Raw genomic sequence first — 14367 nt, forward strand, 5'->3', positions numbered from 1 at the left:
ATGGCTCCCCCTTAGAACACAAAGCAGACTCGTGTGTCTTTCTCTCTGTGTTTTGTATATGTCTTGTCTTTCCATTCTTTCATTCTGACCTTTTTTGTCAGGCTCTATTCCTATGTGTTTCTCTGTTTCTCTGTCTTGTCTTTCCATTCTTTCCTTTTGGCCTTTTTGTTTTCTTTTTCTTTCCCGTCAGGCTGTTTTGTTGTTTTCCTCTCTGTTTCTCTGTGTCATCTGTCTCTGTGTCTGTCTTACCATTCTTTCTTTTTTGCCTTTTTTAATTATTTCAAACAAACTCACACACACCCCTAACCCCTCCACCGAGACAAATATCCAGAACCCCTCCCCCTCAAATACTGAAACTTTCACCGAACCAAGACCCAAACCCTGAACAACCTGACCTTGAGGGCAACAACTCATAGGCTAATCGAATGTTCAGAGTTCAATAATAAGTTTTAAAGTATAGAAGCCTTTTAATGCATGTGAAGAAGGATTAGTCACTCAAAACTGGGTTGGTTTTTGTTTTTTGTTCTTGTTGTTTTTTTGCTTCTTTTTTTCAGGATTTTTTTCACCACACCTTTCAATCTAACATTTCTGAAAAAGAAGTACTGCAATTTTTTTTTTTTTTTTTTTTTTTTTTTTTTTTTTTTTTTTAAATAAGGACCTTTTAGTCCAGTGCAGCAATCACAATCATTTTTGACTCACTTGTGTAAACAAAGTGAGTCTATGTTTTAACCCGGTGTTCGGTTGTCTGTGTGTGTGTGTGTGTGTCTGTGTGTGTGTGGTAAACTTTAACATTGACATTTTCTCTGCAAATACTTTATCAGTTGACATCAAATTAGCCATAAAAATAGGAAAAATTCAGTTCTTTTTAGTCATCTTGTTTCAAACAATATTGCACCTCTGGGGTGGACACAAAAAAATAAAGAATGAAGGCTTATTATATGCAAACTGCATTTACTGTTATATTTATATTTTTTGTATTCTCTAAACTTGGCACTTTGATCTGATATTCTGACCCAACAGCTAGAGCAGTCATTATTATCATTTTTTGTTCAAACAGGAACTTCTTTTGCTAAGCATGGAAGTTTTATTTATTTTGCAAACGTTTTGGTGCAGATGGTAAAAAAGGGATATTACTCTGTAATGCTAGGGGAGTTAATTTGCTTTAAACTGATCTTTCTCATCTTAAACATTACATTTTGAAACAAGAAAGGCAAGGCCTTCAAGACTCACTTGTGATGCACTTTTTTTTTTAAATCCAAGCTTTTTATGTATTGAGTATAATTTCAAAATGTAATGTTTAAGATGAGAAAGATCCCTAGCATTAATTACAGAGTAATTTCCCGTAATTTCCTATCTGCACCAAAACGTTTGTAATAAACAAAACTTCCATGCTTAGCAAAAGAAGTTCCTGTTTGAACAAAAAATGATAATAATGACAGATCTTTTGTTGGGTCGAATATCAGATCAAAGTGCCAAGTTGAGAGAATACAAAAAATATAAATATAACAGTAAATGCATTATACTCAAAACATAAAAAGCTTGGATTTTTTTTAAAAGTGTATCACAAGTGAGTCTTGAAGGCCTTGCCTCTCTTGTTTTTTTGTTTTTTTTATATTAACATATCATTTAAACAACATTCCTGTATAGCAGACAGGACATAATCATCATACAAACACCACCACTTCTTCCAAGACTTGAATTCTGTATACAGACTTGAACACTGTTTCTGCCCACACTTGACTATCATACAGTCTTCAGTTCTATATACAAACTGTTTACAAAGATGAAGACAGACATGCAGACAGAAACTGGCACATAGCCTCAGAGAGAAAATACCACGGACCTTGGGAGGGGGAGAGGGTCAAATAAGTAAATACAGTAAAGTTCGGTCTATAAGCCATGACTTTTTACTCCAGCTTCAACCTCTGCGGCTTATACAATGATGCGGCTTATTTGAGGATTTTAACGATCCCGGGAGTGTCACGTTCTCGTCTATTCTTAGCTGCCCTTCAACTCACCAAAATCATGATTTCTGTCCATGAATTTTTGGATGAGCTTCAGGATAGTGTGCTAACTGTTCACGTTTTATAAATCAAATCCGCACACATTAAAGCCTTCAGATCAGCATTCAGTTCTACTTTGCTTGAGCGTACACCCTCATCATGCCGAAAACGCGACGTTATGCCTATGATGCAGCCTTCAAATTGAAGGCGATCGACCTAGCAGACGACAGTGCAAGCGATGAACCAGCAGCGACCTCCACCTTCATGTTCATGAAGTGAAAGTGAGGCTGAAGTCATTGACAAGATGGCGGAGGAAGCTGTGCTGGTTCTCTTCAACTCGGACACTGAAGATGATGATTCAGTGAGCAGGATGACGTTAAATAAATGTGACTATCCCTAAATTATGGATCTTATTTTCGTTGTGTTTATTTATTATTTTTTTGTGGCACTAGTACTGTAGCAGTATTTTCGCTTGCTTTTCTTTGTGTTGTTTCCGCTTGTGTTTATTTCATAACCTATAGTATTGACAGCTTTTCTGTAGTATCAGTATGTGTTCCAGTACCGGAAATAAGTGCGGCTTATGTATGTATAAAGTTCAATTTTTTCCAAAATTTAGTGGGTGCAGCTTATACACCAGTGCGCTCAATGACCGAACTTTACAGTAATTCATCAGTCTTCTGTGGATGTGTCAGCAAATCATAGTTCTCAGAACGCTGTCCTAGACAGCAGTAAAAAACCACAACTTGAATAAAACAACCCAGACATCTCTCTCTCTCTCTCTCTATGAATGCACATACATAAACACACTCACCCACTCACATACAAAAACAAATCCCCAAAAAAGCATCTGGTGCACCAGCTTGATTAATACAAATGAAACACAATATGTGCAAAATCCCCCAAAAAAGCATCCGGTGCACCAGCTTGATTAATACAAATGAAACACAATATGTGCAAAATCCCCAAAAAAGCATCCGGTGCACCAGCTTGATTAATACAAATGAAACACAATATGTGCAAAATCCCCCAAAAAAGCATCCGGTGCACCAGCTTGATTAATACAAATGAAACACAATATGTGCAAAATCCCCCAAAAAAGCATCCGGTGCACCAGCTTGATTAATACAAATGAAACACAATATGTGCAAAATCCCCCCAAAAGCATCTGGTGCACCAGCTTGATTAATACAAATAAAACAAAATATGTGCATTGAAGAACCATTCTTATCCTTGATACTTGTTTCTATTCCATGTCCTTCATTCCTTATTTTATGGGTTCCCTATTTCTTTATTTCCCATATCCAAGCAAGCTGTGTCACTTAAATTTCTAGATCACTTGCCTCACACTGATTGTCAAAGCTTTTCGTATGTGTACCAGAATCACACTTGATCCTAATAAAGAGTGATTTTTTAATATTTTCTAATGCTTTCCCAGTTCACTGCTTTGTGAAAACCCTGAATGATTGAAATAAAATCAAAATGTTATTTTAAAAAGAAAAAAATCAACTTTTTTTTGGCAGAAACTAGCTGTCTTTGCCTTTACCACTATATGTCCCCTTTAATGACCACATTTTGCAAGTATGTACGCCTTTTTCAACCTGACCATGTCTGGGACTACGGACCCTAACTTCCAACAACCAGTCACAAGGCCTGACAGCAGCTGTACCTCCAGAAGCTCAGCAGCTGTGGGGCGCATCTTGGGGTCTTTGATGAGGCACTTGGCGATGAACTCCTTGAACTCCTTGGACCTAAAAAAAAATACAGCACCACTGTCACCATATGTACAGGTCTCTCTGGCACGATCATCAGTATGATGATCTCTCAGCTGTCTCAAGAATTAGGATGATGAAAGGTGGTATATCATCTTTATCTTTTTTTTGCTTATCGCCCATACTAGTGTTCATTCTCAATCTTTTCTTTAAGAAAAACAGTTATACTGTAAATATTTTAACTACCCATCAATACTTTCAAAGTGTGATCAAAGCAATGCAATGTTACCAGTAATGTCCATGCTCATATTCTCTTCACTTTCACAATCAACCATACAATCCACCAACACAGAGATGAGGCCTACTAAATCTAACATGAACTGAGGAACAGTTACAGCTGTGACCTTTAGGTCTGATTTTCAACAGGGTGCATGCTCTTGCCTTGAACTGAGCTTAAAAGATGCAATTCTCAAGCTCTGTTGAATTTTAAAATTTTGCACCATACTCTGTCAACGTGACTGTTGACCACAGAACCTGACTTTCCATTAAGATTTTGCTGTCACCAGTATCTGTGACTTTCAGAGAATGACAAAGAATGGATGTCGAGGCGTCCCAATGGAGTCAGTCAAGTATGGGACTTTTAATTGTGTGTTCTCCAGTGATCAGGGTCCAAAGCCCCATTTCACTATAGTGTTGTGTTCTTGGAAAAGACAATTTACTCTGATTTTCCCCATTCCACCTAAGTGTGAATGGTGGAAGGAGAGCACTGGGCTCTGCCTTCCTATGCTGAGCACTAGACACAGTGGATATGAATTCACTGACCCGACTGGCTGTAAAAGACTATGGGAATTTTAAAAACCTTTAATCTGTTTTTAAAGAGTGGCTGAAAGACACCAGCTAACTGACCAATTATAGCATCTTCATGAAGCCAAAAGCACAATCAATAGCTACTCTTCTGCCAAGTTATGTTCTTGAATATCACTTATTGTGGCTGACATAAATGTTAATATCAAACGTTACTATGCATACAAACATGATACACACACACTCTCTCTCTTCTCTGTGAATCAGAATTTGACAAACTCACGCATTACACACACATTTAATCAAATAATATCTGGCTGTGTACAATCAACCACAATCATTTTCTTGACATTTTGCTCGTCCTCTAGTCTTGGGAGTACTGATCTTAAAACCGTTCACCAATGCCCTCTCTCTCTCTGTCAACATATAATCATAAATATGCACGTGTCTACAAAGAGTTCATATAATCATAAATATGCACGTGTCTACAAAGAGTTCTAATATCACTTAAAGTGGAAGACTACCACTACAATGAGTGAGACATCCAGACGAATGGAACCAGACCATTTTCTTGGTTTCTCCAATGTGGGCGGCTCAGACTTGTGGATTTTGATCAGCACTCTCATCGGGTGCATCTCCTTGTTGGGTGGCTCAATCTGAGCAAACTCTATTAGAGTGATGCCTGAAAGACACACAACTCAGTCAGTGGCAACCTCTATGAGTGATGCCTGAAAGACACACAACTCAGTCAGTGGCAAACTGTGAGAGAGCTGTTTGAAAGACACACAGCTCAGTCAGTGGCAAAGTCTATATTGTGATGCCTGAAAGACACACACTGAATTCAGTCCATAAACATCCCATGGAATCATGAGAAGATAAAAGCGTTCTGTGACACCTGTGCACTTCAGTTTAGAAAGCATGTCTGAGAGTTACTGTCTTTAAGGCATGCGCTTTTGCATGAGGTGGCACACATCTATAAGCTTAAGAATGAGTGTATCTTTTTATTTCTTTTTTTTTTCTTTTTGCTTCACCATCAGTGGCAACCTCGTGCCACTCATCTCAAATCTCTTTGCTTCCTTTAAAAAAAAACTGTGCTACCAAAACAAGAAATACAGATCAACACTTCCAAAGACTCGACCATAAAGTAGATGACACTGAACTGTGTGGTCCCAGTCTTCCCATTTGAACCCAAAGCATGCTCCACTTTGGACAAGAGACAGCCATGGGCCCAAACATTCCACAGTGATATGCAGAATGCTTCTGATGTAGTTTAAACACAAGTCATTTCAGTTGTCAGTCCAATGGCAAGTGTATCTTTGTATGTGTGTGTGCATGGCCAAGTATGCATATGTATACACCCATGCACCTAAGGGAGCATAAAATTAAATAAGTGTAAGTGAATGAAATTATGAGAGTGTGTATATACGTGTTTGAAAGCACACATGCAAGTGTGTGCGAGTGTGCATTTTTGCATATTTGTCCATGCATGGAATAATACAAACAAGGCATATCATAGATGATAAAGTGATAAACATATTTTGTGATAAATATATCTTAAATACATGATAGGCACATTTCTTTTACAAGAAAATACAGCATATTGCAATATATTTCAAGGTGAATAGCTGTAAAATTGTGTATCACATACATGAGTGAAATTTAAGTTAAGGTAACCCAACACACAATGCACCCCAAAACACACATTAATTCATTACACAGTTTCCCTTCTGAAACTCTTGTTTAGGTCCTTAAATAAAATCAGAAAAAAAAGTTACATAACTCAAACAATTTCAGTGCAAACAGTACAAAAAGAACCTTTCCCTGAAAACAGTACTGTGAAAGAAACAATCACAATGCGAAAAAATGAAATAAACTCTACATGGTTCAAATACTCCGGCAGATGACAAATCCCTTACCAATTGTTTACATTTCAAAAGAAATCCACTTAAAATATGTGCATCATATTCTTATGCAATGTAGTCTTTATACCCTCACTGCACCATCAACATCATACACAATGCAATTTCCAAAAAAAAAAAAAAAACAACTTACAAGGAAAATCTGACCAAGATGGCAGATAAGTGAAAAGATAAAAAAGATGGTAACAAGTTGTGAAGGAGAAAAGACACACACACATGTATACATATATCTGCCTCACCTAGAGACCAGATGTCTGCTTTAAAATCATACGGTGTGTCTTTCAAAGTCTCACACAGTATAACCTCTGGAGCCATCCTGAAACACACAATCACAATACAGGCATCCTTTGTTGATTTATGTCATCTCATCAGTAAGGTGTGTCAATACAGGTGTCCTTAGTTGATTTATGTCATCTCATCAGTAAGGTGTATGCCAATGAAGGCATGTCATGTTGATTTGTGTCATCTCACCAGTATGGTGTGCCAATAAAGGTCTCTCTGGTTGTTTTATGTCATTTTACAAGTGTGATGTGCCAATAAATATGTTTCTTGCTGATCTGCTTCATCGAAACAGTAAAAATGTGTCAATAATTATGTCTCGTGTTGCTTTGTGTCACTTTACCAGTAAGAGGTGTCAATAAATATGTCTCTTGTTGATTTGTTTGTGTCATTTTACCAGTAAGATGTGCAAATAAATGTCTTGTTGCTTTGTGTCATCATACTAGTAAGGTGTGCCAATAAATATGTCTCTTATTGATTTGTGTCACCTTACCAGTAAGGTGTACCAATGAAGGTGTCTCTCTTCTGATGTGTCTGGGTATTCTTGGCAGATACCCCAAAGTCAGCTGCACAAGAAACAACCCAGTCATTGGAATCAAGAGTTCAGGAAACACATACAGTCCCTACTGCTGCTTCAACTTTCATGCAAATGAGAAGCATATACACGGTTTCACACATTCACACAATCCACACACACACACACACACACACACACACACACACACACACACAACACACATGCGCACACGTGAGCACGCTCGAGCACATGCACACACGTGCGCACACACACACACACACACATACACACACACACAAACAACCAAATTAAAAGCAAATTTCAACAGATGATTTCTTAAGTCCCACAAATGTTAAAATTTTTTTTTGATGTTGACAAAAGAGAATGAAAACAATTAACCGACTAAATCGTTAAAAAAAGACAAAAAAAAGTTCATTTGTAAGATCAGTTTCAATAAAGAAATGAGGAAAGATTGTTCACTATCCGTGTAACTGCCATAAAGTTTCATCAGTATTTCCTGCTACTGGCATGAAAGATGACTAATTATTCACACCTTTATTCTAAAAAATAAATAAAAACACGGAACAATGAACATTAACAGGATTTTACTTAAAGTCTTAACTCCCGATAGCAAGGTTTCGGTTGCGCCCCTTTTCTCTGCATTCAAATTTTGTATTACGTGTAGCTGACACATTTTGTACTTTCCAAAGTCAATTCAGGTCTAGATTGGAAGCTGCTAGGCAAATCTCGCTCTCTGCCATAAATGAAGCCAAACCGTAGCTTTATTAGGCTTTTATTTTGAATAAACCTTCACCGACGTCACAGTGTCAGACTCTGGTGAGAAACTGGCTTGATTCAAATCGCCCGCCATTTATAGTCCGGTTCAGGCTTTAAGGAATCAGTGACTAGACAGTAGCATACATAAAATGCAAAAAAAAAAAAAAAAAAAAAAAGGTTTGTGCACTCTTTTATCATGCTACCATTACCACAATTTCTAATTAAATGTTAATATATACATGTCTGCAGGGTTGTCAAAAAGAAAAAAAAGCGTTTTATTCTTCCAATCTGAAAATCAGTTCTGGTTAGTGGTTATCACTAGTATACAAGAAAGTTTTCTTTTTTTCTGCTTCTTCTTTTCTGGTCTGGCATTGATCACCAAATGTTTCACTCATAAAATGCTATTTCAAAACTTTCTAATTCACTCTATATGGGGATGATCAGCAGGTTCGGTTTATGCGAAAGTCAGGCATCTGTTGCTCTTTCTCTTCTTTCTTTTTTTTTTTTTTTTAAAGCAGATGTGGTGTCGGTCCGCAAGCTCTGACACCTCCTTGAAACTTTCACTGAGGGGAGAAGAAAAAAAAATAAAAAGAAAGGTAACAGTAAATTTATTATTACAAAAAAAAAAATTTTTTAAACCCCAAAAAACATGACCTACCCAATTTGACCTCTCCGTCAATGGTGAGGAGGACGTTGCCGGCCTTGATGTCACGGTGAATGACGCGATGGTTATGCAGAAAGTCCAGGGCCACGCACATCTCGTGACACACATAGCAGATCTGGGCCTCCGTCATGTGCTGCTCCAGGTCCACCATGATGCTGTCCAGGGCTCCCCCGCCACAGAACTCGAGGAACATCTGCAGTGTAGGCAGTCCCAAGTTAAGAACTGATGCACACAGTCTAAATGTTGTTGTTTTTTTATGTAGAATCTAACGCACACATTCACAAGTATACAATCTGATGCAAACAGCCAAAAGTTGAGAAACTAATGGCAGCAATGCATACAGTAACAAGATACAAGTATAGGAACTAGTGCACACAGTTGCAAGTATAGGAACTGATGCGTGCAGATTCTTTCATAGGTACAGAAACTAATGCAATCCAATCACAGGTAAAGAAATTGATGTATACAGTCACACATATACTATATAGGTACTGACGCACACAGTCACAAGTGTATTCATAAACTAATGCACACAATCACAGGTAATATACTGACTGCAACCATTTCAGAAAAAAAAAGCACTATCAAATGTTGCACTGGGGTTTTTGTTGCATAAAGCTCTAGTGCCTAGACAGAGACACTCTGTGTGTGTGTGTGTGTGTGTGTGTGTGTGTGTGTGTGTGTGTGTGTGTGTGTGTGTGTGTGTGTGTGTGTGTGTGTGTGTTTGCAAACACTTGTGTGTCTGTGTCACTATGCGTCTGTATGTGGTGTTTAAATGTATACATGTGCTATCCCAGAGTGTGTGGAGGCCGGGGAGGTGAAGGGGTGTTCTCAGGCTATGGGAACATTGGAAGGCTCCAGAGGGCATTGGTGAACCATTGCCCTTAACAGTCCCAATGTCAGATCTCACCACCTATGTACCATACTTACATATATAAAAGAAAAAACCTTGAAAATACACCTATTCAACTTTCAATAACCATCATACTCACCTCCACTACTCTCATCTCTGTTGCACGTATGTTGCATGTACACACAGCATCTATTCTCACTTACTCACTCACCTGCCCACACTCTCATGATTTCTTATCCTCGTCTGCTTCCCTCTACTTCACACATTTTACTACCCCCTCCCCAAATTAACCTACCACACACACACACACACACACACACACACACACACATACATACATACATACATACATACATACATACATACATATATATATATATATATATATATACAAATGCAGCTAAAAAAAAAACATCCTTTACTATCCACACACACTCCAATGGCAAGTACAGAACTGGGAATAAGAAAAAACCTGCAGTTAAGAAAGAGAGAGAGAGGGAGAGAAGAAGAAAAAATTGTCATACAGCTGGGGAACTCACCCATAGTTTGCCATCAAAGAAGAAGGCTTCGTGCAGACCCACTACATTCTTGTGCGCACACTCTGCCAGAATGTTGATCTCTACAGAGAAGTCTTCCAACTCCTCCTCACTGGTGATGGTCACCTGCTTCAAAGCTGCGTTCACCTGCGTCTCTTTGTTCTGCGCCTGAACCACAACACATACACAATACAGTGCACTATACTATCATAAACATACATTGCAAAACCTTTTTCTTGTTATTAGTTGTGGATTGTGAATGGAGGGAGTCTACATAATAGTACATCAGTACATACAGTATTTTTGACCAGTTGACTCCAGCAGGTTTGATCCATGACACCATGTTGTATCTTTGAATGATGGTGGAAAGCGAGTGGAGCGCATCTTGGAAGAAATACATAGAACACTTGAATAGCTGATTTTAGCAGACTCTATTCTCAGTTTGCATGTGCAGTTGTCAAAACTTCCGATAATCTAGACATGAAAGGTAACATCAACTTTTCTAATATCAAGTGCACTGGCAAAGATACCAAGTCATTCAACACACAGGACAGCATGGTGCACCAGTTATCAAATTTGACATTGACACCTGGGTGGAGTGAGGAAAATAGAAGTAAAATGCCTTTCCCAAGGAAACAGGGCCTCGGAACCTGACCATGGGCGAACACTGGCCAGGCATTCCAATGCCAAACCGATTCTGCCAGTCCCTTGGCACTGCATTGCATTTTTATACTTTTTATACATAATATATATAATAATAATAATATATGGTTGTGCTTTTTTGCTTTTGCTTTTTTTTAAATCAGGTGCATCGGAACACAAAATGTCTACAACATTATCAAACTGTTCACCAATCATGCATTCTGTCTACAATCTGACCCCAGGCCAAAAGACATGAAGATGAAATACTAACTGCTAGGGTCTAAACTTCACAACAGAATAACTAGTGCACATGCCTGTTCATCACACTAAATGACAGATACACACATTAACACACTCAAGCAGACATCCAAACACTTCTCTTGCAAATAATGTGCATGATGATGATTCTATGAACATAATAACTTACTAATAAAAGGTAAAACTGAAAGTGCTCTTGTGATAATACTGATCAATTAATACTAATGTTAACAATAACAGTAACAGCAATGACAACTACAACACTGATAAGAAGAAAAGAAGAATTAGTACTTTTTATATCTGCAGCATTTTACAATAACAAAATATACATTGTATGTATACAACATACATGTATGTATGATGTCAGTTGGAGTGTACGTAGCTTGATCTTTAAAGATCCCAGAATTTGATAGGAAGGGCTCTGAAAGAAATTGAATGTCCTGCTTGGCAGTTGGTGTCATATTACTGATAATATTTAAAATATATATATATAATAATATATTAAACAGATCTGTAATCCAGACCAAAGCAGTCAAGTAAGGAAGGCATTTATAAATTTGTCAAATATAAAAGGTACACACATAGACACAAGAAACAGTGAGTGAGATATGTCCTGTGAGCATAAGCAAGTCAGTTCTAGTACTTCTACCAGGAAACGACTACTCATCATCAGTGGCCATTTCACTCATCGATACCAAGAGAGACTTTATGATGTAAATTAACTGATAATGCCTCCCAGGATACACTATCCTTTTTAGTGTCAGTTGAAAATTAAAATCAAAACCATGGACAAAGTACTTATTGCTAAACAGTTTCAGTAACATGCACAGATGATCAAAGATTAATGAAGTAATTCAAATGACACCTGAAATACTTTATTACTATCAGCATGAACAGATGTATGTAATATATACTCATAATACTGGCACCTATGACCAAGTCAATCAAAAAAATAAATAAATAAATAAATAAAGATTTAAATCCTGATTGGTGGGAAGTAATAACTGACAGATTATATGAAACCTACAATATCTTACCTTGCCAGATAAATCTGACTTTAGCACCATAGTTAAATTAATATAAAGATATCTATAGACATAGTAGAACTATAGTAGATCTATGGAGCAGTCAACATTCAGCATGTTGTAAGTTACAATATCTTACTTTGCCAGATAAAGCTGACTTTAAATTTAAATATTAATATCATAGTTTATATAATTTATATATAAGTTGTCAATAATTTATAAATATTTTAGATATATAGTATATCTATGGAGCAGTCAAGATTCAGCAAGTTTACTGCTGCTCTGAGTTTTAGTCAGAGAGGAAGTCTGGTAAAACCAGTGTAAAATAATATGAATCAACTGTGGCCCACTGTCATTCACTCATTGATAATGAATAAATGATCAAGGACTTTCTTATTACCTCAATGCCTTCAGCAGACTCTCTCAAAAGTAAAAAAAAACTTGGAAGCAATGATCAAAAGTGGGTGCAGGGATGGGCCCATGCACACAAAGATAACATTCTTCCACCCCACAGCCCACCACTCCACCATTCCATCAGGGTTCAGTTTGGAGCTGGTCATCCTCATTGACACATACAGATTTGAAATGATTGAATAATGTGGAAGCCACTTGGTCACTTGAATTACTGATTGCTCAGCAAGTCAGTCAAACCAAAAAGCCTTGTGTACAGTTATGAAATCTCTATCTCCTGCAAAATAATTACAGCAGTGGTTTCAAACAAAACAATTCACTACTGTTGACCCACTGCAGTTTGACACTGAGCAGATGAATACTGAAAACAACAAACCCAAAACTTGCACAGAAAACCAACTACACACTATTTGGCTATAGTCTATTGTATGTTGTGAACTGCAGTGGAACACAGTGCCAGTGAGAGAGAGAGAGAGAGAGAGAGAGAGAGAGAGAGAGAGAGAGAGTGTCTGTCTGTCTGTCTGTCTGTCTGTCTGTCTGTGTGCATTCATGCATAAGGGTGTACACCTGGTCCAAGAAAACACATGTTTCATGTATGAATGACCTCTGTCCAGTAGCACTGACATCTGCTGTGATGAAAGTTTTTGAGAGAGTGATACTCGTCTACTTGCAGGAGTCTGTCAAACCATTTTTAGATCCTTTGCAATTTGCATACAGGAGGAACAGAGGTACGGATGATGCAATACTTTTTGTCTTGAACAAGATCTATGAACACCTAGACAAATCAAATACCTGTGTCCGCCTGATGTTCTTTTATTTTTCTAGTGCTTTTAATACAAAGCTTATGCACATGGGACTCACTTTTCCAACTATTTTATGGGTTTTAGACTATCTTACTAAAAGGCCTCAGTTTGTAAAATTGAATGATTTTATGTCTACTGTTTCTTTCACAAACACAGGTGCACCACAAGGCACAGTATTCTTGCCTTTTCTTTTTACCTTGTATACGGCTGAATGCAGAAGTCTGACCAATTCATGTCCACTCATTAAGTTTGCAGATGATTCCGCACTGACAGGACCTATTACTGATGACGCTGACTACCCAAGAGAAATTGACAGGTTTGTGAACTGGTGTGAAGAAAATTTCCTTGAACTGAATGTTGGCAAAACGAAAGAGCTTGTAATCGACTTCAGAAAAAAGAATTCAAGTTTAAAATCATCACAAAAAATGAAGTGGTCGAACAAGTAGACTCATACAAATATCTTGGTGTGGTAATCGACAATAAGCTGTCTTGGAATGAAAACTCATCTGCACTCATTAAAAAGAGCAACAGTTGCATGTACTGTCTTAGAAAAATTAAGTCTTTTAATCAAAGTATGCAAGCAGATGCTCCCAGTCCAAATGTTTTACACATCTGTTGTCTGCAGTGTTTTAACATATGGAACCGTGTGCTGGGGGGGAAACTTGACCAAACATGACAAAGACAGGTTGGAAAAAGTCATCAGGAAAGCAGGTGGGGTGGTGGGTATAAGACAAGACACCTTTAGCGACATGCACAATAGAAAACTGACAGACTAATATTATAACAATTCTGACGGACGAAAGACACTGTGACATGATGACATTAATAGCAGAAGGTCAGACTTAAGTGGCAGGTTCAGAGCTCCACTCGCAAGAACATCTCACTACATTCATTCATTCATCCCTACAGCCATTCGCACACACAATCAAAACATCCAATACACTAACTCATGAGTGAACCCTCTCACCCCCCAAACCCTCTTGCCACAGCAACACCTGAACTTCACCAGCAGATGAGTGCATGGGAGCAGACATTATGCGTGCTTGTGGGACTGAGCGGGTGAGCACGGGCAAGCATTTCTGTGTGTGTGTGATCGGAAGTGATTTTTAAATATTTTCTTATTTTACTTGGATTTCATGTATACTAATGTTAATGTACTAATTTTAT

At 37.8% G+C, this 14367-nt stretch overlaps 1 protein-coding gene across 1 annotated transcript in view; it reads right to left on the bottom strand.

The window, feature by feature from the left end:
* Positions 1-14367, bottom strand: part of LOC143276518 (serine/threonine-protein kinase 10-like) — a 77909-nt gene that overhangs the window by 60942 nt on the left and 2600 nt on the right. Inside the window, exons 2-7 of the mRNA XM_076581064.1 lie at positions 10065-10229; positions 8667-8865; positions 7208-7280; positions 6675-6751; positions 5081-5198; positions 3670-3751 (exon numbers count right to left, since the gene is read on the bottom strand). Of these exons, the coding sequence (XP_076437179.1) occupies positions 3670-3751; positions 5081-5198; positions 6675-6751; positions 7208-7280; positions 8667-8865; positions 10065-10229 (714 nt within the window). The remainder of the gene's footprint in view (positions 1-3669; positions 3752-5080; positions 5199-6674; positions 6752-7207; positions 7281-8666; positions 8866-10064; positions 10230-14367) is intronic.

This window comes from Babylonia areolata, chromosome 2, assembly GCF_041734735.1.
Source record: "Babylonia areolata isolate BAREFJ2019XMU chromosome 2, ASM4173473v1, whole genome shotgun sequence".
NCBI classification, from domain to species: Eukaryota; Metazoa; Mollusca; class Gastropoda; order Neogastropoda; family Buccinidae; genus Babylonia; species Babylonia areolata.